Source organism: Eupeodes corollae, chromosome 2 (genome assembly GCF_945859685.1).
Source record: "Eupeodes corollae chromosome 2, idEupCoro1.1, whole genome shotgun sequence".
NCBI classification, from domain to species: domain Eukaryota; kingdom Metazoa; phylum Arthropoda; class Insecta; order Diptera; family Syrphidae; genus Eupeodes; species Eupeodes corollae.
This window is the reverse complement of record NC_079148.1, coordinates 44,175,727-44,201,680: the sequence shown is the minus strand read 5'-3', so window position 1 is coordinate 44,201,680 and position 25,954 is coordinate 44,175,727. Positions and strand designations below refer to the sequence as shown.

The following is a 25,954-nucleotide window of genomic DNA, read 5'->3' as shown; positions in this document are numbered from 1 at the left end:
AGCGTGAAATGAAGTAAGAAATTTAGATTTATTTTTAATAATTTTAATCAGATGTTTTGTTTGTATTGAAAGTCTTTTGTTTGTAATAATTTTTGGATGTTCGGGAAAAATCTCAGGGACGATTTTTGTTGATTTGGAAACAAATTTGTTTTGATTATGATAATCAGGGTATAAGTATGTTGTCTTATTGGAAATTTCACAATGTTTTAAAGTATGAACTTATGATTTTCAGCAATGGCCAGATTGTTGGTGAACATATCTAGCATAGGGTTTCAGGTGAACTACTCAGTATTTCTATGTTAATATGGAGGAAGAGTTATTTTAAGCTTAGTTTAAGACATTTTCAAAAAAAAGACAAATATTTAAAAACAATTTCTTTAACAGAATAGTTTGCGGTTAGTTGGTATGATTGTACAAACAAAAAATCATTTGAAACTTGGCTTTTGAACTAAAGGATGAGGTTTTCACGAATAAAAATAAGCTTACTCTAGATAATAGAGAATATTTCTTAGTAAATATTTTTTGAAAATAGTTTGGTATAGTCGAAGATTTACTCACTAGTTTCATTTTATTTAGATACAAATATCTGACGCACAAAGAATTTGTTTATATTACTCGCATTTAAGGTGTTTTTAATGAAGCCGGATAAGCATTTTAATTTAAGGGGATCATCCCATGTGATGGGTTCAATTAATCGAATTGTTCATAAATTGCTTGTTTAATATGTCTAGAATACGGTAATAAAGGTATTTTTCAAAATTCAAAGTCGTTTTAAAGGTACAGCAGGTCCATGCAAAAATATATGGTAAAGTATCTTAAATACATCGGCATACAGATAGTTGAAATTGCTAGCTACTTATCAGTTATAATCTTTAATGAAGGTTTTGAAGGTAATTTGAAAGTATTGGATGCCCTATAGGCCGCGAAGCCCATATTTATGTTGAGAAACATGATGATAAGCGAATCTCACGTTCTGAGTGGCGCGTAAGTGATGCCGTTGAACAAGCTAGAATTGATTCAAGAGCTGAACAATCTGCTTTGTAAGAGTTTTAAGAAGAAGAGGAAGGAATACTCTATGGACCAGGCATCGCCGATTGAAAGGTAAGTTGATATTTTCATAGTTAACCCTTTCGTGACGCACGGTACACATATGTATGTACCATATAAAGTTCAAACATGCCTAAAATTTCGCAGGGCCCCCATAATCAAACTAAAATTTGACCAGGTCGTCAGTGAGTATTTTGCGAACAAAATATAATGGCTTCAGTTACTGTACATTATTTTATTCGAAAGTTTTTACTCAAGGCCAGAAACTCGAGCTTGTGTTCTTTTTTTTTTAGTTTAGTGCATACAAATCGAATATTTTGGGTAAAAAATGTGATTACATACATCATAAATTTATAAAGTGCGATAATATCATAAAAGGTAAGTGATTTGGATCAAAATAGAATAATAATCATCATATAAAAGTGCATGGTACAATAGTGTACCATTCGTCCTGTATGTTGGAACTTATAAGTACCGTTTGGAATTTTTGGCTACTGCATTATACTACTTTCGTTCTTAGACTTCAATGGAAGAAGACGACCAGGATTCAAGCTCTGGAGAAGATTCAGATGAAGAGATATCTGTTCCTGAAATCGGTAATAGCAATCATCGTGAAGCGGGTTCTACAGTTGATACACAAGCTGGGGATGTAATTTGGACTATAGTCACCGGTGTATTTGTTCCAAAAAAAAAAAAACAGTTTTTCCCTCACGACCATGCAATATATCACAGACCATTCACCGATCGTTCTCAATCCTTCGAATTTTCCACAAACTTTGGCCAAGATCTGTCTACATATATATTACACAGTGCACAAACGAACGCCTGGGTATTAATCGCAGATCATCAAAAAATAAACGCTGCAAGACTATGGATCCAACCAGCGCTGATGAAATAGAAGTAATCATTGGTTGTATGTTTACAATGTGCTACAACCGAGTGCCAAGCCAAAAGATTATTGGTCAACGCATTTATCGCTGGGAAACCAAGCAATAAGAAATGCTATAACTCGCGATCAGTTCCTCATGATTACATCAAAAATGTATTTCTCGCCACCGAAAAAACCAGCTGACTGTTGTAAGACTTACTATGTCAATGATCTAGTTGAATGCTTGAAAAAAACCTTTCAAAACTGCAGATAAGATAGCGCTTATTAGAGCATCGACGAGTCAATGACTTAATTCAAAGGGAGCAGTAACCTCAAACAGTACATGCCCCTAAAGCCTGTAAAACGTGGAATCAAAATGTGGCTTCGATGCGATACCCTAACTGGGTACACGTATGATTTTAACATTTACAGCAGAAAAGAGTTAGAAACACTTGAGGGAACTTTGGGCGAGAGAGTCGTACATAAATTGGCTAGCACGATAAATGAAGTAGATGTAAACCTATGTTTTGACCGCTTTTTCACATCGGTCAAATTATTGGAATCTATTGGATATCCATCGGTGGGAACCATTATGTCCAATCGAAAAAACGTTCCCAAATTTGGAAGAAAATTGCAGAGGGGAGAGGCTGAGTTCAAAGGATCTTCAGGTGGGCTTTTATGCGTGAAATGGCAAGATACCAAAGAGGTTATAGTTCTTAGTAACTGCCATAACAATGATATGGAAGTTGTTACAAAAACCTTGAGGACCGGTGAAAAAATTCAAATTCCTTGCCCGAAAATGATAAAGTTTTATAGAGAGATAATGGGAGGCGTTGATCTGGCAGATCAAATGAGCGGCATCTATGAATACGACCGAAAATCTTATAAATGGTGGAAGAAGGTTTTTTACCGGCTGATAATGATGGCAGCAGTGAACGCATGGGTTATTCACTCAGAAATGAATCGACATCATCTCATCTCACATTTTTGGAAGAAGAAAATCCTTTCCCTGGTTCTAGGTATGTATATGAATATATATTTAAGTTTGTAAATTTAAGCTAAAATTTTACAGAACATATGTGAGCCTTTTTGTTGAAATCTATTTTACTTAGATTATATTTAAGAAAAGAGAAAAACTGCTCTGAGAGATTCAGTTTTAAGCAAGTACTCCATTTTATTCATGATCATGACTAAATTTTAAGCAGATACAATTCTGGACTTTGAATGCAGCTTCATTTTATGATAGTGGCGCAGTAAATTCCGACAGCAGTTGATGATGATTTTCAATAAAAGCGTATATCCTTGTTATAAGTTGTGGCTTAAACATATTGAAACCTGTATATGAAATATACATTAAACCTTTAAACCTTTTTCTAGTTTATTTAAATCAATTCGGAAGCCAGATGACTGACTTACAGAAATAAACAATAAGAATCCTGCTTACAGTATATACAATTTTCAAAAAGTTGGAATTATATGAGAACCCTGAACTAGTACTAAGTTTTCATTCAAACATTCTCAAGTATTTTTTTGATCAATGACTTGTAAATAATAAAGGTTAATTCATTTGAGAATAATGTTATAATGACAAAATTAACATTGAGGTTAAATGTGATATTGGAGAGTTGATTAAACAGAAATGAATAATTTTGTAAATAGATAATTATTGAATAAATTCTCTTATTTCAAAGGCACCGCCAATTGATGTTTCTTGAAATGAGTTAACCTCAATCGAAAATGCAAACAATTTTATAATATGTGCTTATATTGAGATGGAGACACAAACACATTATTGCAAAACTTACTTACTTACTTGTCTATTAAATACTTTTTTTTTAGTTTGAAGAACACATAATAAAAAACCAATGCTTAGTAAAATACCATAATTGTTTGTTTACGCAATTATGGTGGTTTAAAATTGCACTCATCATCACACCATATCTGTATTTTAAACAGAAGTTTTATGGACTTGATCTAGGTGAGAAACAAACAAGTACAAGGCAATATAAAGCTGAGAGAAAAGCTATCATGATATGATGAGTTCATTTTTATTAAATATTAAAGTTTATGTTTGACTTGTCACTGCCTAACGGAAACCTATACGTTTTTTCAAAAATAAACTTCTGAAACCGGCAACTAAGCTGGAAAACTCTGATTCCATGTTACTTCAAGAACAATCAAAACAAAGCAATGTTTAATGTTTGCAAAGTGACTCATTTAGAGCCGATGCGAAAGTACTGAACAAATTGAATATTCTATTGTTTCTTATAAATATTTAAAAATTAACTTCTGTCTTATAAATAAAGTGGATTTTGAACACGTTCGTACGTTTTTTGCGTTCCCGCAATTCCATGTAAATTATATTTTAATGTACTTAAAACTGTTCGAAGGTCAACGACACTCATGAAAAGCTCCTACTCGTATTTTTGAAATCAAATAAGAAACATAATTTTGTATTGTCTATACAATGTTTACAAACGGAATGATGGTTTTCGATAGTTTTAGAGTCTTGATATTTGAATTAAAAGCTGTTAAATATGTATTAAAATAAAAAAAAAATAATTTTTGACAATGACTGTGAACACGTATGTACATTTTTTTGTTTCATAATTCACAAAGAAAATAATTATATTGTCTGATAATTTATCATATTTTTTGTTATTAACGTGATGGGATTCATAATACATTAGCAAAACAAACAACTTTGAAGCGAATTTTTCTACAATACAAAATTCGTAGAAAATTTCCAGCTTATCTGAATTTTTCTATAATTTTTAATCATAATATACTTTATATACTAAAATTATTGAAAATTGAAGGCCTTTTCAATTTAAACTTAGCTTAATGTAAAAAGCTTACAAACGAAGAACATTTTTTGTAGATATTGCCAAGTGGCAATCAAAGAAACCTTCGTCACTATAGGTCAACACTAGTAAGGTATCCTGTAGGGAGCCACGTTTACTCAGGGAAGCCAAAACGGATACCCTCCCTTGGGTTCTAGGATAGTGACATTTAGAGGAATAAAAGAGCAGCAAGTTGGCCCAAAACGAACACTGCTTCATTCGAGCAGTAGCAGTGTGATGTATGCGGTAAATAAATGCAAAATTTACAAGTGTTCCTCAAAACTGTAAGCAAAAGATGGTCAGCACTTGAAACTTGTTGGGTTTTGAGAAATCTATGTTCAAACATTAAAAAAAAAAAAACAAGTCCCTCTTACAACCAAGAAGACGTCATTTATTCCAGTGATTGGTATTTTAACAGGTCAGAACCTAATGGGTAACGAAGACAAGAAGGATGATCAATGCGAAGACCTTACGTTATAAACACAGACATTTATCAAACATTTTAGCTTTGCCCTAACCTCCAATTATCCTTATCTCAATTATATGCTGGGGAGCACAATGGATCCACAAAAATCGGAATAAAATGCTTTTGGGGCGTTAAACGTCTTCGTCATGTCATGCTGAAATCGCTGATAATCAGTTGGGCAGCCTAGATCATTTGAATCTTGAATAAACTTCAACAGACTTGTTTATGAGGCTACTTTAAATTGATCTATTACAAAAAATGAATTTCGTTAAAAGAACACAAACCATTCGGTCATAATGTGGGGCTAAATAATTAAATTTAACAAATCGCTGTTGAAAACGTCTAATGGACGCTACCTAGAATTCTTACATTTATGTTTTGTTTGTATTACATATTTATTTAAAAAACGTTAGAAACTCTTAATAGCAAATGCTCTGGCGCTCGCAGTAATATTCCTAAAACAAGTCGATTTAAGATTCTCTCAATATTTGCGATTACAAAGGAAAACTATATCTACATAATATATTAGTTGTTTAATGAACTATTTTAAATGAGTAAAGTTGAATTCCATAGCAAAGAGAAACCTCTTAGTTCCCAATTCAAGATGGGTAATTGTTATCAATCTCAATATCACGATCAATGCTCCACACAACAATGCCCGAAGGCATCATTGTTGTGTAATATTGTATCTTCTTACAATTCTAAACAAAAATGGAACCATAATGGAAAATTAACATTTAACTCCGAGATAATGGATTGAAATTGACGCCTCTGTATCTGCACATCATAGAAGATGCGTTGCTTTAAGTTCTGTGTTTATTTTGTTTTCTTCCAAAAAAAAAGATTTGAATTCGCAAAAATTATGAATTGACTGACGGACATGCTAGAGATAAGTTAGCTCATGTCGTTGTGGGGGTTTGAAAAAATAAAAAAAGAAGTAGGTAGTAGTTAAATGCATGAGTTTTTTTTTGGAAAGAATGAATCATTTTGAAACATCCGGAGGAAGTTGCATTTGAGCAAAGACATAATCATTTATGAAAATCACAGACGTTAAACACGTTAAGAACAAAAAGCTCTCAAGGTCTTACGAACCAATTATTTAAAATTATCAGAGTTCAAACAACAACTGACAAATTGATAGAAAACAAGAGGCTTTCAAAAACAAATTAATTATCAAATCTAACAGTTCAACAAAGTTATCTCTGATGGTTTTCCGCATAATCGATTGAATAAAAAACCAGCATTTAACCTAGTATCCCAAGGCCGCAGTCTACATGATAACTCTGACAAAGAATTCCTATCGTCTTTCTAAAATTTCCAGTGAATCTGTAAAACATGACAACAATTATTTATTGAACTTTGCAACAAAATTTAAGGTTCACACACTTCATTTACACCTTAAATGCAACAAACGAAAAAAAAATTCCATCAAAATAATACTCACAAAGTAGTCCGAGGTTTAGGGACGGGATATTGTTTATCAATATTACCCGATTTGCTGCAATTCTCATCGCCAACATCATCAGATTCACTGCCAAAAGGATTCTTAGAGATCTTTGGTGGTGGTGGACGTGGTGGCTTGACTTTTTTCTCCATCTCAACTTCATCATCGGAACTATCAAACGGATTCAGACTTCGATCTTTGTCTTCCTTCTTGGCACTTGTTGTTGCCGGAGATTGCTGTAAGGATTTTCGTGGCAAAGGTGTTACAGGTTTCACTGGAGTAACAACAGGCAAAGGGGCAATATCTTCGTCTTCATCGTCACTTTTAAATGGATTCAATTCTTCGGGATATAACTCAAGATTGACTTTAGCCGGAGATGTAAATGGTTTGGGTGGTTTTTCTATTTCTTGATTTGGTTTTTTTTCCTCTTCGATTGCAACTTTTTTCTTAATTTTTTCATCTTCATCGTTATCTACTTCGATTCCAACTGGAATAACTTTTTTGAGACTCGCATCCTGGGAATCTTCAGGACTTGCCTCGATGGTTGTGTCGATTTTAGCTTGTGACACAGCTTCATCTTCATTCTTTTCTAGCTTTTCGGTTATTTCTTCAGTGGTTACACTAATTTCAATTTCTTTAATTTCTTCAACTTTTTCATCTATTTTAGGCACTTCGTCTGATTCCATATGTTTAATTTCTTCTTTGACAACAACATCTACTGAGGAATTGGCTTCTGATGTGGGTGAAATAGTCTCTTTGGCCATTTCCTCCTCATCCTTCGAGTGTTGTTGTTCTGAGACAATTGACTTAATACTATCTGACTTAATACTACTACTGTTAATTCTAGAGGTGTTCTCTGGGGTTTTATTCATAACATTATCATTAGGGTTTTTATTATTTGCAATTACTTCGAATTGATGTAGACGAGCACGCACCACACTTAAGCGATTTGCTGTCTCTTCATCCTCATGTGCAGCCGTCATGTCACTATTGCAATTGGTTTTTATGTCCAGTGTCACTGGTCGTTGACGCAAAATTGACTTATCTTCTTCGAGTTCTTTTTCAATTCTTTTTTTATCATCGACTACAACTTCTGCTGGACCCTTAGCAATGGATTCTTTTGGTTTTTCTTTTTCGTCCTTTGGCGGCGGCAATGTAGGTGGTTTCACAACTATTGTCGCATTTGTTGTTCTCATCTGCTCATCAGGTTCGGTATTATCTTTGGTAACAAAATTAGATTTACTTAGATTAAGATCATCTGCTGGTCTTGTAATTTTAATTGATGTAATTGATAGGGATTCTTCTACTTCTGCATGATCATCATTGCGTTGGGCGTCCTCATCAAGGGATGCGTCGCCTGTCTCGAGAGTGATTTCATTTTTCATAGTAAGTGGTTCTTCCAGTTTTTGCATTAATTGTATACTCATTTCAGATTTGAGAGGTTTCATTTGATCATTTTCAGAAACCTGCTCTCTGGGTAATGTCGAGATTTTATCTTCATCTGGTGGAAGAGATTTCGGGAGCTCTGGTGGTTTCTCCTCAGATTCATCATCTTCAGAATCACTACTGATATCAATACTTTCCGATGTATCCATTTGCCCTGAATTGAGACTATTGTCGTTTGTCTCAACTTCACCTGCATCGATCTCATCATCAAGTGTAGAATTCATAAAATTACTGAGTGCAGTATTCATTTTGTAGGGTGACGCAGATGCTGCTGCTTCTCCACTGATTTTCTTCAAGCTCTTACTTTTCTCTTCATCACTGAGACTCTTTTGCAAAACCTTACTACTACTACTACTAATGGCAGCCGACTCCTCTGCCTTGGTTCTTTCGAAGAATGCTAATCGATCGGCAATTCGACTTTTTGGTCTTGCTGCGATATTCAAATCAGCACCTGCTGCTGTTGGATTTCGCAGGATATCTGCCGATTCGACTTCAAGACTGGGTTCTTCGTCTGGACATGTTTCACAACAGTACTCCCCATCAACTTCGGTTTCATAGAAACTACCCGGTGTAAGTTGAAAGCTACACCGGGCACACTTCAAGCAAGTTCTATGGTAGACTCTTTTGCCGACCGTTAAACGCTCGGCAAGAAACACAGGAAGACCACATTTTTGACAGGGATCGCGCTTGGGCACACCAACAACATGAGCCATCTGGAAAAAAAAGAAATAAATACGAGAATTAGATTAGCAAAAGTTATTAATTTGTAAATTTGGAAGAAAGGAAAACTGAAAAACAACAATAACGGGGTTGGAGTGGTTTTCATCGTTAGAAAAGATATTTCTAATTTAATTTTGAGATTAATGTTCGGAACTTCAAAGGGCAGATCAATCAAGTTTAAAGATATCTACTTGTCTTAACTAAACTATAAATAATCAAAGATCGAAAGCATTAAAAAGGACAAATGTTTTGAGGAGAATACATTGAACAATATATTTTGAAGTTTCGGGAAAAATGACTTAATTTTCTAGGAAATTACTCTACGAGTAAGTTTTAAGGGTCGATTTTTGTGGGGAATCGGGAATCTTCAAAATGAGATACGAGTGTTCCTTTGATTCGATCATTGACCGTGTTTTTAATAAAGAACAGTGGCCTAGGAGTTTGTTAGTTTGAAATTAAGTTTCGCCTGGCCTTTAAAATAGGATGGGGTTAAAATCTATGCTCAGTTTGAATTTGTCAGCGAATCTCTTGCATCAGGGGAAACAGTTGTACAATTAATGAATGCAAGAACACTTCCATGTGAATAAAATCAGATACAATTAGAAAAGCGATATCAATGCACTATGGTTTTTAAAACTTGCAGTGCGGCAAAAAAAAGAATCTCTGTACCTCCAAAATTGGGTTGAAGAGTAAACTTATGAGCAGAGTATTTCTCTGCATTGAATAGTTAATCAATAAAGCTTTTTTTTTTAAATAGCGATAAAAATAATGACAAACATGAAACATTACGGTTAAACAACAATCATCTACCATTCTTAGAGCTCTCTTTCGAATTCTGTTCATGACATTCAACTGAACACAAGTATGACAATTCGAAGGGGTACAAGACTTTTGCATCCTCGAAGAAAATCTGAACACTTTGCCGCATTGAGTCTTCGAAGAATGCAGGTTTCACAATGCACCATTGGACGATGCTGTCGAGATCGGAGTTTAATGAGGTTATCATTCACAACAGTTGATAGTTCACATTTGAAGAACAAGGTCGTGAATATTAAAGGAATGTGTGGGTTTTTAACAAAAAAAATAATAAGAAAGAGTGTTGGAGACAAAACGGAGTCCTGAGGCACACCAGCATTTATTTTGTAGATATAGATTGTAGATAGATTTATACTGTGACCTGAGGATCTAATCTTTTATACTTATACTGTCTACAATGTGTGTGTTTTCATAAAGTATTTTAGAAATAAAAGTTTGTGTGTAGGTCTTAAAATGTCTGTTTTAAAAAAGGAAAGAAATAAACACATTTAAAAATAAGTGTTTTAAATAGTAGTATAAAATGAATTGTATAATGACACATAGCAATAAGCAATAAATTTACTTAAGCGTAAAGCAATAAAATTAAGAAAAAACAAAAACAAGAGTAAATACTAATTTTAAGAATTTTTTTTAAAAGAAATATAAAAGCATAACATTTAAATGTATTTTTTTGGTTATTATTGCATAATTCTTACCTGATGAAAATTACTGGAAGTATAGGAAAGCTCCTACCGCTTATCCTTACTCTCCGTTATATTTGGTTGTTTTTTTTTAAATAATTTGTTCAATTCAGCTTTTTTCAAATACAAAACAACATTTAATACTGCGGAGGAGTGTGCTTTTATAAGGACAATTGATTTTACAAATGATGTAAGCAGATTTTTGTTTTGTTTAAGTTACATGCTAAGTGATGAATGCGTGTATATATTTTGCTTTGTTGTTTTTTTTTGTATATATTTATATTTATATATAAACAAGTATAAACGAATTAATTTAATAATAATAAAATGATGATGTGATGATTTGTTTTTTGTTCGCTTTGTTTTTGTGATAATATTTTGTTTGGATGTGAGAATTATTAATCGTTTTTTTACTTTTTTCTTTTGTATATAATATTTCTTTGATCTTTGATTTAAATTTTGTTTTAATCAAATGAGATTTGTTTTCTTTGTGTGTTTTTTTAACTTTATTATATTTTTGTTTTTTTATTTTAATGTCTGTTTCATTTATTTGAATTTTCTTTAACAGAAAATTTCTGGCTTATATTGACCCATTATATCCAAGCTCTTTTCATCCTGCGTAGAGAAGAAAAAAAAAGAAAGAAAAAAATAATAGTAAAAAATTTTGTGTTGTAGTTTTTGTTTTTACATACAAAAAACTAACATAAGGATTTTTTAAAAACTTTAGTATTTTCTTTTTTTTGGGGTTAGTAGAAAATTAGTGCGGCTGCTTTTACTTAGATAGAGATAGAGAGCGGATAGGAGAAAATTGTTGTTAACTACAAAATTGAAAAATTGGTGAATATGGAAAGATATGTGGTATAAGTTAAATACATATATTTACGAGTAAATTAAATGTTAAAACAAAACCTTTGCCCATAGTTAATAAAAAAAGATTACTTGCACATTTTGATAACATTAAACTAAACAAAATGTGAACATGAACTTTTAAAAGTCCTTCAACTATATTTTAGGGGTCTTCATGAATTCATAGGGGTTCGAAATATAAATTAATTTAATTACAATGTCTAAAAATTGAACAGACAAATTAAAATTATTAATAGTTTTAAAAATGAATCTTAACAAATTTAAATTCAGTTGAGTTTTATAATTTTTGGACACACATATGATAAAACTGACTTTGCTAGGCTAGTTAGAGACTTAAAGATGGATAGACAGGTAGATTTTGCAGTGACGAACTGTTGAGTAGAGGATCTCTTCAGCGCTGATAGCATTTTTAATAACATGAATCGAGAAATTTAAAACAAATTTGAGAAAGATATTTTGTTTAACGTCTTGTGGATTATTACACATGTCATTTGAACTATGGTCGAAAGTGCTTTATCACAGATTTTGTGATATTACATGTCTTTAAGATCAGAAGAAAAGCGTTTCCTTACAATGACATTCTCAATGAATCACTATTGGTCCCAAAACTGCTAAAAAGGTCTTGTGAAGAATGTCTTTCTGCGTGTTCTTCTATACTAATATTCCAGTGTTCCGTATACATAATGCAGAGATTCTGGTGTAATATCATCTAAGGTGATTTGTGATTAATGATACATCTAATTGGCTATCAGTATGAGTAACCAGTGGCTTAGAAAAGCGCTACACCTTTTTTTTTAGGTTTGGGTTTGTTATTCAAACAAAAAAATTCATTTGGTTTTCGAAAGTAAGAATAACAATGTTAGTTGTGTTGGAAACCTCTTGCAAAAATTCAATATAACAACCGAATGGAATTGGGTTCAATAGCGTTCACGAACACTTTAAAAACCCTTATCATTAAAAATCAAAACATTGAAAAATGTATCATTTTTGAGTTATTGTTCTTTTCGTATGATTTTTGTTATAAAAAGATCAAGTTTTCGGTTTATTCTAGAAAATACAATATCGAGACTCTTCCGCTAAATTATCGTAAGACCATTTATGTTTAAAAAGTAATGTTTGGAAATTATTAGGTGCACCTTAAGCTTAAACTTGGTAAAATGTTTTTTGACTCACGGACAAATTTGAATGATTAGTGCTTTTTTTTATTGAAAACTTCGTATATGATAAAATTTCGGAAACGGCTGATATTATTCTAAGACCTTCAATTGTGTATTTAAAAACAATTCGACTTTTTCTTGAATTGACTCTTACTTCAAAAATATCATCATTTCTTTAAAATTTAAAACAACTACATTTTTATTTGATGTCAATGTCACATCTAAACAATAATAATGTGCAAAATAATGTATGACTAATATCCTATCCAGTTGATTGGATGCGCATAATAAATTGATCTCTTATAATGGATTTTGTATAATTATAATTCTCTTCTTTCCATGAGTAAAATTATTGTATAGCCATCGTAAAATCCTACAAATTGAATGCAATTAAATTGTCTCGTGGTGTCGTAGTACAACATAGCATCACGGACTCATGCATCAATATAAATGGGATGTTGATATCTATGTATAAAAATAATGTATTACATCATTAAGTCAAGATCTTAGCTTTATGGAGATACAAAAATTAAGGCTTTATAAATCCTTAAACACACAACTCAGAAAATATGTATCTACATATGTTAAAAACCAGGACTTTATGTTAGAGAAGCCCATACATCTGCAGAAAGTTACAGTTTGGTGTGGATTGTGGAGTGGCGGCATAATTGGATAACTTTTCTTGAAAAATGGGCTTTATAGATCCATGTTAATCCACCTTTTTCTTTTACTTACAAATTGGAAACATAAGAGTCATACTAAACAGCCCATACCACCATCAATCTTTTGAGCACTAAACTCCAAAATAATGTTATCATAGTTGTGATTCAACCCTTTCGACTTAGGTGTTCGTTGGAAACCGGGAAGGGTTGATATTAAGCTAATTTCATGAAAGCAACCTAAGCGCTGAAGCCAGAAGCACTAAAAAATTTCTTTTTAAGTAAGAGTGACAGAATGCACTACTAAGAAATCAAAAGAAGTAGCCGGTAGAATGACGTTGTGTTACATAACTATTAATAAGGCCGTAATGCATGAAAAGAAGTTAACTTCATCATTTTATTGAATTTTTAAAAAGAAACTTGTATTTAGCCCACCCTCTATTTGTTCTTATGTAAACAATGCCCTCCTTAGCTTTGGACCTAACAACTTTCATTTTGTTTGTACCTTTAAATATTTTAAAAAGAAAGGTACTACATAATGGGTATGGTACCTATAAGAAAAATTTAAAAATCGTGACTTTACTCTCTATCACGTTTATTCGGTGATGCATTGCATGATGTGCATCAACATCAGCTTCATATTGTGTTTATTATTATGTTTTTTTTTTTTTAACTCCAACGTTATTATGATGAAAAAAATTCAATTTGAATCTGTTGTTAAAAATAACAGGAAGAATCAATTATTTTTCAACTGTTTTATAAAATCAAAAATAATGAGCAGAACAAAAAAGCAGTCAATCTAAATAATAGCAATCAGGTCAACAGAGCCCATCATTTACTGCGACAATTACGTTTATAAAAGTAAGCTTTGAAAATTGTTAAGTAATTATGAACATTTTGTTCAACCTCAATTTAATATAAATTGGTTTTATATAATATAATATACAGACTCTGCATCTTGTACTTATACAACAAAATCTGGTCTAAAAAATGAATGCACCACAAAAATAAATATTACATCTTTTCAATTTTTCAAAACTATTAGTAGGTTCATAAATTTGAATTGAATTCATTTTCAACCGATATTATTCCGAATTTATTAAATTTATATTTAAGCAAATTCAAGGTCAATATGTCATAATTAGAACAATATTGACATGAACTTTGCATCAAGACGAATAAAAAAAACATTGATTAAAAGACAAATATTAATTTTTGGAGAAAAGTCAATAAAATTATTTTAAACGAAACATAACAAACCAATTTGATTGAAGTTTGCACAAACTAAAGGATGAGGGAACAAATAATTTGCTAAATCAATAACAATATTTATTCGATTTTAATTAAAATTTCTGTTTTGTTTTTATTTTATTTTTCTTTAGCAATCAAAATTTTCAATTAATGAACCAATATGTTTGCATGTGGATTCAAATGTATTGAAGATTTTTTTCACAAACTTTTATAAAAAAATTTGTTTGTTTGGATTCGTGTCGGAAAAATTATAGTTTTAAATTATAAAAAAACTGCGAATGTTCTGCATTTCACTTATTTTGAATACACATTGCGAATATGAATTTGGGTGTTCCACAATTTGATATAGTGAATTGGATTTTCGAACGTGCAAATGGATGTTCAAATGGTAGACATGTGCATTCAAGAGGACACAAGCGTCCACAGGTTTTTCTCAAATACCACCTCCGGCTCCACTTTCTTTAACCTTATACTAAGGTTCTGGCCCTCCAGGCTGGGGGTTGTGCCGTCGGGGTGACTTCCTGGCCAGGTAAAAATACCTTAAGTTTCGAAGCACCAACAAGCCTCGGATACGGACGGATTCACTGTTGACATCCCATGCAAACGAAATAAGGACAACGAAGATCCTCTCAGCCGTATTATGTGAACGTCTGAAGCCATTCGTCAACAACCTGATTGGTCCTTATCAGTGTGGCTTCAGACCAGGAAAGTCCACTATCGACCAAATATTCACACTACGGCAGATCTTAGAAAAAACCTAGGAACTTCAAATCGATACCCACTATCTCTTTATCGATTTTAAAGCCGCGTATGACAGCATCTATAGGGAAGAGCTCTACCCAACAATGTCTAGTTTTGGCATCCCTGTCAACTTATCCGTTTGTACAGAATGACGATGGAGAATGCAAGCTGCTCTGTCAAGGTCGGAAAAGATCTTACCGATGCATTTGATGTCAAAAAAGGTTTTAGACAAGGCGATGCACTTCTTCAACATCGTTCTGAAAAGAATTGTGCAAAACTCAACCGTCAACACTAGAGGCACAATCTTCCAAAAATCCATCCAATTACTCGGATATGCAGATGATATTGACATAATTGGAAGATCAAAGCGTGATGTCAGTGGAGCGTTTTTGAGCATTGCGACGGAAGCGAAGAAGACGGGTTTAGTGGTCAATGAGGGCAAGACCAAGTATATGCTGTCATCAAAAAAGGACACTGAACGACGACGTCTTGGACAAAACGTCACCATGGACAGCTATAACTTTGAGGTAGTTAAGGACTTTGTCTACCTAGGCACAGCTATTAATGCAGACAACGACACCAGCGCTGAAATCAAACGAAGAATAACTCTTGCAAATCGCTGCTTCTTTGGACTTAGAAGGCAATTGAGAAGTAAAGTCCTCTCTCGAGCACCTAAAATCACCATCTATAAGATACTCATCATCCCGGTTCTCATTTATGGCGCTGAGGCCTGGACCCTGTCAAAGAAAGATGAGAGCGTCTTAGGATGCTTCGAGAGAAAAATTCTTCGGGTGATTTTTGGTCCCGTACGCATAGAGATGCAGAATGGAGGAGAAGATAAAACTACGAACTGTACGGGCTGTACAGCGACACTGACCTAGTTAGCAGAATTAAAGTCCAACGGCTTAGATGGCTAGGTCATGTAGAGCGGATGGACTTCAACGCTCCAGCCCGGAAGGTCTTCGAATCCAATCCCTAGGGACGGCGCAGTAGAGGAAGACCGCTACTCAGGTGGCGCACGCAGGTTTGAGAGGACCTCAACCAAATTGGCGTGCGAAACTGGAGACAGCTAGCTAAGGACCGAGCTGGCTGGAGACGCTTGTTGGTTGAGGCCCAGGTCCGCCCCGGACTGTAGCGCCACCTTAAGTAAGTAAGTAAATGGATGTTCGCATTTCGGTTTGTTGAATTTTTTTAAAGCATTAAAATAACATTTTTTATTTCTGTTAATTGATCTTTGATAGATTCCTTCTGTTAGGAATCGGAAGGTCCTATTTCCCTTAGAACATATAAAAAAAAGCGTTGCCAAATACGTCCGTAACGGAAAATTTCATACAATTTTGTATTACCCACGGATTTTGTGATACGGAATTCGACTATTAAACCTTGTTTAGAAAAAAAGTTATTTTAATTGGTTCCTTATCTTTATATGAGAATAGAGCATATTTTTTGTATTCAAAGAAGAAATTTAAAAAGAAATAAACTGTTGGCCAAAACATTAGCAACTAAAACTACATCCATATTTATGTCATTCGAAAATTAATAACTTAAACAAACCATGTTAATTTGTGTATTTACAGTTGAAGAGCAAGTGTTTTAAAGAAATTTCGAGTGCAGTATTTTAGAGTTCAGTCATTGGAATTAGAGGAAGTGCTAAAAATTTTAAACGGATCATGTGGCTGGGAAGTACTTTTTAATTTCACTAGAAAAATATTAAAATATCGAAAATGCATTGTAAACGACAATTTTTGAAAGAAGAAAGAAAAATATGTATCTGTATATATCTATGTTAATTAACAATCAAAATTTGAATAAGAATTTAAAGTATGTCAGTCTGTAGACGGCTTTTATGCCAAACCAATAGACTTTTTGTTAAAATAAGCAAAGAATGTTTTTGGACTTATTATTACTTTAATAAGTCAATAAAACTAAAAAAGTAAACTAAAACTAATCGATCATGCTTAACCTAAAAAAATCATTCTTGTTCATTCATCTCGACGAATTAGAAACTGTCATGTGAAGGAAATGTCAAAATCGACGTTCATTCGTTGATCGTTGGTCGTGCTCATGTGAATAGTGCTTAAAGCTACTGTGAAACACGGAGGAGTTAACGTACTGTTGTGGGGATGTTTTTCAGGGTATGTACTAGGACCGATTCACCAAATGGATGGTACAATGGATCGTTTTTTTTTTGTACGGTGAAATTTTGTAAAATGTAATGTTGCCACATGCCGAAAATCAGTTACCTCTGAAATGGATATTTCAAAATATGTATGTATGTATGTAATACGGTTAAGAAGTGGTTTTAAGAAAACCAGACGTAATATAATGACAAGCACAATCCCCAGATCTCAACCCCATAAAAAATCTAAGAGACATTTTAGATCGACGAATTTTAAGGATACTAATTGCAAAAATAAAAAGGATCTGCTTGATCAAATTAGAATGGCCTGGGAAAGAATCCCAAACAGCATGATAAGCAATTTAAGTGACTCCATGCCTAGAAGATGTGCCGAAGTGACTAAAAACTAGGGGTTTGCTAAAAATATTAGCAATATTTTAGTAAGTCTAAGAAAAATAAATTTATTTTTTTAATAGTTGCTTTTGTTTTGACCAGCTTAATATTGAAATAAATAAACTTATTGTGCTAATATTGACTATTAGAAAAACCATTTTTTTTATTTTTCTAGAAGAAACTGTAAAATTTACAATAATTAAATCCTAAATTTATGTTTTAATTACTTATAAACGAGGTTATTAAAGTTGCTTTTGTTTTGGCCAACACTGAATATAGACAAATTTAAAATCTGTCGTGCCATTTTGGAGAAAATTCTTGACGGATGGTATCCACTTCTCTATTTTTCCGTTAAATTTTGAACAAAATACTTGCCATATAGTTTGTATATGTCGCAAGTAAATCAAACCAAAACAAGTTTAGGCCATGTCTAAAAAAGCACAGAATTTACTTCTCAACGATTTCGATGACTTCCACAAAAGATTATAAAAACATAATGTGATACAAAACATTTAATTGACAATGAATAGTCTTAGAGAATGTTTTCAATTCCTTAAAAGTGGATATGGAAAAATAGAATTGCACATTTTCAGAACCAAATGCAGCAAGTTGAAATAAAAAATATATAATTTGTAAAGTGTTTTATATTCAAAACTGCATTAATTCGATTTGTCTTTCACTTAAGCGGGGTCATTTCCAAATAAATTCAAAAAATGTTTGCTTACAAGCAAAGCTGCATTCAAGCTGAGTTAAAATAAGCGGTATCGACTGTATATAACAATCAAAACTATGAATTGCAAATCAAAAATTTTGGTCATGATTCATAAACAAGCAATTTAAATTTTTATGACAAGCATAACCACAAAACAATTTGGAGACCAGAACTTTAATCACGAAATAAAATAATGCTCAGATGTTTTTGTGCTGAAAAGTTAATTAACAAAATATGTGAATGTGTTCCTGTTTTAAAGAAAAAAAAAACTTAAACATTAATTATTGCCAAATAAGGATAAAACCAGATTCGAGTCGATTATGAAATAGATATTTCATCGCTGAGTTATGTAATAGTAATGTTGATCTCAAAACATGTGTCAGCATTTTCAGATTTTTTGTTTTCTAAGTTAACTAAATTCCATAAAATAACTCTAAAGATTCATTTGATGCACATTTTCGAATAAGTGTGCACCAATTTATGGTTCATTTGCTGCTGATCATAAAAAAAATTGAAAAAAAATTATCAACATTTAAAAAGAAATCAGGTTCATAACGTGTACGTTTTTATTTTTAAAAGTTTGAACAAAAATTTAGGAAGCAAGTCTTCCTTTAAAAAAAGAATGTTACTTCGAAAAATAAACATTTAGCTAACAATCATCCAATATTACAATAAAGAGAAATTTGATAAATTGAATGGATGGTTTAAATTGCGCTTGAGTATTCTTCAAATCGCAAAACCAAAGTCCCTACAATAATCATAGATATATGTTGGTATTGAGAGATAAGAAAATTCGTCATCATTATTCATCAATTTTAATATAATGTACCTACGCAAAAAGAAATTCTTATCAGTTTTCAATTATAATATAATTATTGTTTATAAATATAATGTTAAAGGAGCAAAAAGCTCTTCAAAACTGATTCGGTAATCAGTCAGCAATTAACTGACCTAAATTAATGATAAAACAAAGCTTATGTCCGATTAAAAAAACAAAAATATTCAATGATTTAATTCATAAATCGATTATGTCATTGATATTATTTCGTATTTAATAGATATTTTTGTTTGGAGGCCTGATGAGCATTCCATTACGCATATGAATCAAAATAAAATAAAGAGACTCAACAGACGCACAATCACAACCCCACTTGAAACAACAACAACAAGCAAACAAAAATATTTAATATGCGATCACTTGCATTTGCATTTGCACAACTTTAGCCAGGCATCGTTTAATTATTGGAACGAGTCCAGAATTATTTTGGGGATATGGAACAACCTCGATCGAAAAAGGGAAAAAACCAATGGGCATTGCAATTGAAGCCGTAATCTTTTTTGTGCAGTTGTGTACACAATTTGATTTAGGGTGACTCAATGGATAAATTATAAATGATATGACAAAATTTATTAAAATGTTATACAATATATCAGACTGTTGCTTTGGTTACTCATGCCTTTCGCCTTGATACTTAACACGATCAATATTTAGAAGGAAACAAAATTAAACAACCATATTTCGCCTAAAGCCTCCATTACAGAGTGATCGTTACGCCAATGAATTATATTTTTAAACGTTTTTATCCCTATTTGATCTACACCTATTTATAAAATAACAACAACTTAAAATATTGTATAACCACAGGCTTAAAATGGTGACAAATTTGCCAACATCAAGGCCTGATTTTTGTTTTGTTGACTTAAATCAAAGTTTCAATTTCTAATTGGTTGATCTATAAGGTAAGCAAACTAAGCTCAATTCATGCACCTATCTATAAACAAATGCTTTTTAAACACTCGTTATTATCATTCTCTTCTACACCGTCACACATTTCTGATTCATTACGAAGCGGCTTAATGATGATGTGGTGGTCGAACATTTCGAACATTTGGCGGTGATCGTGATTTGGTTTTATGCGCCAATTCGCCCAGGTAACATAGTAACGATGGAGCACCAGAGCACACGTAGACGTACTCATGCGTTTCATCAGCTTCAATGATTTCAGTTTTAATCATTTAATCTTTTTTATCTTTAATTTTGTGTGTCTAATTTTTGTTTTCCATTCCATTTAATCGCAGAATTCGATGAAAAAAAAGGAGATTGCTTTATTTTTTTTCCTCCGCTCCGACTTTGGGTTGGGCTTAAGCATGACCTAATTTTGTCAAGAAATGAAGAAAATAAAAAAACACATAAAATCACTTTTACTAATTGGCTCTCATTTTGGCATTTTGTATATAGACACACCAGAGACGTGCATATGGACATATCTATAAGTTGTGTTTTATGACAACTTCCGGTCACGCAATAATAATAGATAAAAATAAAAGAAGTTGTTAAAGCTTTTTTCTATGTTTTTAAATATCTTTAGAAAGTCCTTAATTGCCTCAAAAATTTGAACTTTTCATTCCAAAGATGTATCGTCATATCGAGTAGAGCCTCCTCTTGACCGAAAAAGCGAAGGGTATAAATTTCCATTTCTTTCGAAAAAATGAAACCCTGTTAACTGAAATGAATACTTAAGTTGTTTTCAAGTAATTTAAGCCCCGAAGATGATGGATGTGTAGTGAATGTAAATCATAGTCAGAGAGAAGGCTGTGGGTTGTGACTGTGGGGTGTGTGAGCTTTTGAACAACAAAACAAAACAAAAAAATGCCTCGTTATGAAAGCAAACATTTTTATTATTTTACATTTGAATCAATAGTTACGATGAAAAGATGATTGTTTCTTTGGTGTGTGAACGAACGTGAAGTCATTGATAGATTGTTATGTGATGTGAACATTTCAATTGAAACAAGGTATAGTGGGTGATATTTTAAGCAATTCAGGTTTTTTTTTGTGTTTTAATTTTCAAAGACTATTACGAGCACCTTGAAATAATACAAAATTATGCAAGACTTTAGGGAGTTATATTTCCAAATCAGATTTTACTTTTGATTTAATTATGAAACATAATTATATAGGTGATTTATATTACAAGCGTCAATCAATGTCAAGTAGATGCATATACACCTATTTGAGTAATGTTTTTTTGTTATCCTACAAATATGTAGTTACTATTTGTTTTAGAATATTTAAGAAGATGTTTAACGTGGTTCATGTTCATAAAATCTCTTAGCAAACTTGGAGTATAAATCTTGTTGAATAAGGACAGCTGGTTAGATGATATGAGATCATAACATGAGCAACGTTATGAATATAAACGAGTTGTAAGATGCCTCATCGGATGATAAGTTGTTCATATTTTGTATTTCAATCACATGAAAATGCAATTGAAGATATTTATAAACAAATAAATAAAGTTTTGTTAGAACATTTCTATTTTTAAACTATCAGTAAGAGAAGATATGGAACATACAATCAAAACTAAACCCTCCGAATTTTGATTTTGCTTTGTACAAAAAAAGTAATTAAAGAGCACATATTCGACTATGGAGTAGGTATAAAGATTCATTTTTTAACTGCACATTAGGAATGTTGAATGATTTTTCCAACTCTGTTTTCCCTCCCATTTTGATATTCTAAACTTTAAGACCAGTCTATCTATGTTAAAGCCTTCACTGTTTTTCTAATTCTAGCTTGGAAGTAAGACTTTCAACATTTTAAGGGTAATTACAACGTTTAGCTCAAGTTTCATTTAAACTCTTTATTTAACATGTTTTAAATATTAAATATAAAGCTAACTGCCCAACTTAAACTAACTTACATACACTCGTTTAGTTAAGTTATGTACAAAAATTGGATAAGATACTTACAGCATTAATTCTTGCTATTCATGAGAATATTTTTTCTCGAACCTACAAACTCTAAAGGCAAACATAATGGAATATGGATAAGACATTGCATCAGATTCTACCTCAAGTTAATTTGCCACTGTTGAAATCCGATGGGTAGGTTTAAACTAATTAGATACCCAATGCCAAAAATTGCAATAATGTTAACCTGCGAGGTACCCACTTAGTTTAGTTAAGAGAAATTTCGTAAAGAATTTAACTATATTTCTCGGTACCTTATTTTCTACAACCAACACTTCGAAAATTAACATTAATTAAGTTAATTTTACAGCTTATGAAAAATTTAACCAAAATATTTGAAAAAAATACGTCCAACTCTATTTTTTGGTGGAGGATATGCATTCCTGTTTTTGCAAATAACTTTTGTCGCTCCCTGATTTTTGAGTTACAAGCTCATTGAAAAGCACCAATAACAGTAAAAAAAAATTAGGTGGCGCAACAATCCGTAGAGAACCAAGGTCTGGTGACTTACAACTCTCAACCATTCCTAAGTGCGAGTAATTGCAGGGATGGAAGGGACCTACAGTTTATAGGCCGAATTCGAACGGCTAATTTGAGAGAGCACTTTTTCGTGACAAGAATTACTCGTGGAGAATTTGTCAATTCCCCGCAAGAGGCTGTACCCGTGAATAAAACTTAAGGTAGCACAGGCAGGGATCGAACTCAAGACCTGTCGCATGACAGTCCAACGCACTTAACCATCATGCCACGGTTACTACAGTATAGGTCTTTCAAATCGAATGGATACGTTTAAAAAAGTTCTCACTTCGATACTTAGATGGAGAAAATATTAAAGAGAAGTCCTCAATCAAGTTGGTTAACGAAATAGGATACAATTAACTAAGTAACTGATAAAGTTGGAAAAGTCGTTGACTGAGGCTTAGATCGAGCTGGATTGTAGCGTCACTTTAAGAAAGAAAATTTGTAAGCTTGTCGACCTAAGCTGCTTTTTTTTATAATAAACGGGCACTCAAAGTGTTATTAATACCCTTAACATGTTTGAAGTTTAAATACAGTGCGAGCTTTGGGAAAATAGGTAAGGATTAAAGAGGAGATACCGATGCACATTGGTCTTAAAGTTTCGAATATCAAAATGATAGGAAAAAAGGGCTGAGTAAAGCATTCCACATTCTCGATGTGCGGTTAAAAAAAGAATCTCTATACTTGACAGTACGTCCGAAATTGAGCTCAAGGTTAAACTTATGTGCATTCCTAGAAATACGAGTATTACGGCTGAGTTGTTTTAGGGGGCAATGCAACTGGCTAATTCGATAGAACACTATAAAAATATCGGTAGAACAACGAAAGGCATGAAACATTGCGGCGGTGATTGTTAAGGTTATAGTTTTATCGCCTATCATTTTCAATGTTCTTTTTGGATCATGTCCAAAATACTTAAACTTGTTTAAGGGGCACCTGCCCAAATATGCGAGTTATATTCAAGTTTTGGACGGATGAAGCCTTTATAAATTACAGCCAGATTAGAAGAGGTGAAACATTTCTTGCACCGTCGGAGAAATTCTAAGCACCTAGCAGCATTTTTTGCAATATCGAATATGTGATAATTCCATAAGAGGTAATCTGTGATATTCATACCGAGTACTGAAAGTTGATTAGTTTCCTCGATGCAAGTGCCGCTCATGGATAGCGGGGGTTGGGTTACGCTTTAACGACAGGAGATAGCATTGAGTTTCCGAAGCATTAAATTCTACACGATTTTTGATTCTCCATTGTACAATGCTGTCGAGATCAGAATTTAATGCGTTTATTATACGCTGCCGTTGAAGTTTCACATGCGAAGGACAAGGATGAGAATCTAAAAACGAATATGAAAAGCTGAGGATACTGTCATCAGCGAAACAATATAGTGGGTTAGAAGTTTCAGATAAAAGATCATTTATAAAAATAAGAAAGAGCGTCGGAGACAAAACGGAGCCCTGGGGCACACCAGCGTTTATTTTGTTAATATCAGATTTGAACCCGTCCAAAACTACTTGAATTGAACGGTCCGAAAGGTAATTTCTAACCCAACGAAGAAGGGATTCATTTTTACCAAAAGCTATACTAAGTTACACAAATAATGTCTCCAAAATCGAGCAATTAAAATGAATTGTACCTATGTACATAAGTCCCTAACTTGTTCACAATAGTAAGCCAGATCACTTTGAGGCGTAAGATTGATGATTTCGGAATCAGTCAAACAAAACATATCTCTAATAATTTTTTTTTAAATTGTTCAACATCTTACTACCTCTTAACATTTTGTTAAAGTTAAAATCACACAAGGGCTTCCTTAATTTTTAGCAATTTGTTACATCCATATGACATCCGTAAAATGATTCTTATAAGAGCTGTGTATCAATTAATAGGCCCGTTTGATGGACTTGAAATAAGGCAAGTTTCTAGCACCTGATTGGCCAGCTGCCAAAAAATTGCCTTCCAATTAAGGCAACATTGTTGGAAAATTGACCGGAAAGTTAGTGAAGAAAAATCTACCTGACTGTCAAGTCTACTCATGTCAAAATGACAGGTGATCATGTTTTTTCATTCAACTGAAAGCTGAACTTTATTACTCTATGATTTATTTATTCTCTGCACAACTTTTTTTAATGCTTTCTGTATAAAGGTAAAGAAATAACTAATATTTCTGTACAATATATATATACATACATATATATATATATATATATATATATATATATATATATATAAATCGTGATGGAGTTGTAGCTTGCCTCAGGAGTGTTTTGTAAACGCTTATTTTGTTGGTACATTTTGTACTATGAACTTAAAGTAGAAGTTTGCGAAGTAAAGTTCTGAATTTGGAATTCATGACACTTGAAAAAATAACTAGATTTTTTGGTCGAAATGTACGTTCAAAGAATGAAGTTGACTGCAAATGTAGTCCCTTGTGTTGCCCGAACCTGCCCTTTTACTTTGTTTATTTTCACGAACTGTTTTTTTATATATGTTTGGATGCTCTTGTTTTTATAAAAGGCGGTTAGCAAATTTACTAGTAACTAAAACAAAAAGAAATGTTTAAAATTCTGGTCTTCCTTAGTAGATTACTAAATATTTTGATGAATTTTGCACTTATTAAAGTAAAGTGAAGTTGTATGTGGTTGCTGAAGTGGGTAGACGTTCGGGAAATAGCCGGTGTTGCCAGGTGTTAATGGTTGTTAAAGGTTTGTTTGTTCTTATGTATTCTGAGATATTATTACACGCATTTTTTGGTGGTTGCGTGTTTATTGGGTGAAGTCGGTATGGTGTTATACGTCGACAGCTGCTACCACGGTGGACACTGTACTTGATTTGATTGATCGGGGTAGCTATATCTTTGATTTGATACGTAGTTAAGCGGCACAGTTTGACTGTCCTTAAAAGAATCTTGGTTCGTTATAACAGGCTTTGTGTTTTCCTCAAGAAGCAAATCACTGCTGTAAAAATCGGTACTATTCGTTCGAGCGATGAACCTTCTGTTTCGTCTGAAGAAGTTATGGAAGGAATCCTCTATTATGTACGATCTATCGTTGACATTTTCCACGATGGTTCCGTGGTTCCACTCTTTCTTATTTTTTTTTTTAAATAACGAGATCTCCTAATGCCAACGCTGTCAATGGTTTCGCGTGTTGATTATAGTAGTGTTTTTGTTGCTCTTTTTTTTGTTTGATCTTATTTTGAACAATTGTTTCGTCTATTTTCTCACTTTTAAGTAATGAACTCGAAATAGGAGTTTTCGTTTTAATAATTCTACCAAAAAACAGTTGGGCTGGCAAAAGTCCCAAGCTTGCAACCGGTATGGAGTTATATTCCAATATTCTGTACTGGTAGTGTTGGATTTCGTGCGCTTCATGGCACCTCTTTAAAATGTTCTATGCATCTATCACCCTTTTCAGCTAATCCGTTACTCTGTTGATACCGTGGGCTTGAAAA

At 32.8% G+C, this 25,954-nt stretch overlaps 1 protein-coding gene across 3 annotated transcripts in view; it reads right to left on the bottom strand.

Moving 5' to 3' along the window:
• The window catches only part of LOC129946124 (MICAL-like protein 1), a 203,191-nt gene that overhangs the window by 5,954 nt on the left and 171,283 nt on the right, over positions 1-25,954 (bottom strand). For 2 of the 3 annotated variants that reach the window (XM_056056167.1, XM_056056169.1), the window contains one exon: positions 6,669-8,827. In XM_056056167.1, coding sequence (XP_055912142.1) covers positions 6,669-8,827 — 2,159 coding nt within the window. Of the gene's footprint in view, positions 1-6,668; positions 8,828-10,345; positions 10,946-25,954 lie in introns of all 3 variants that reach the window. The other variant, XM_056056168.1, reaches the window with a different exon arrangement.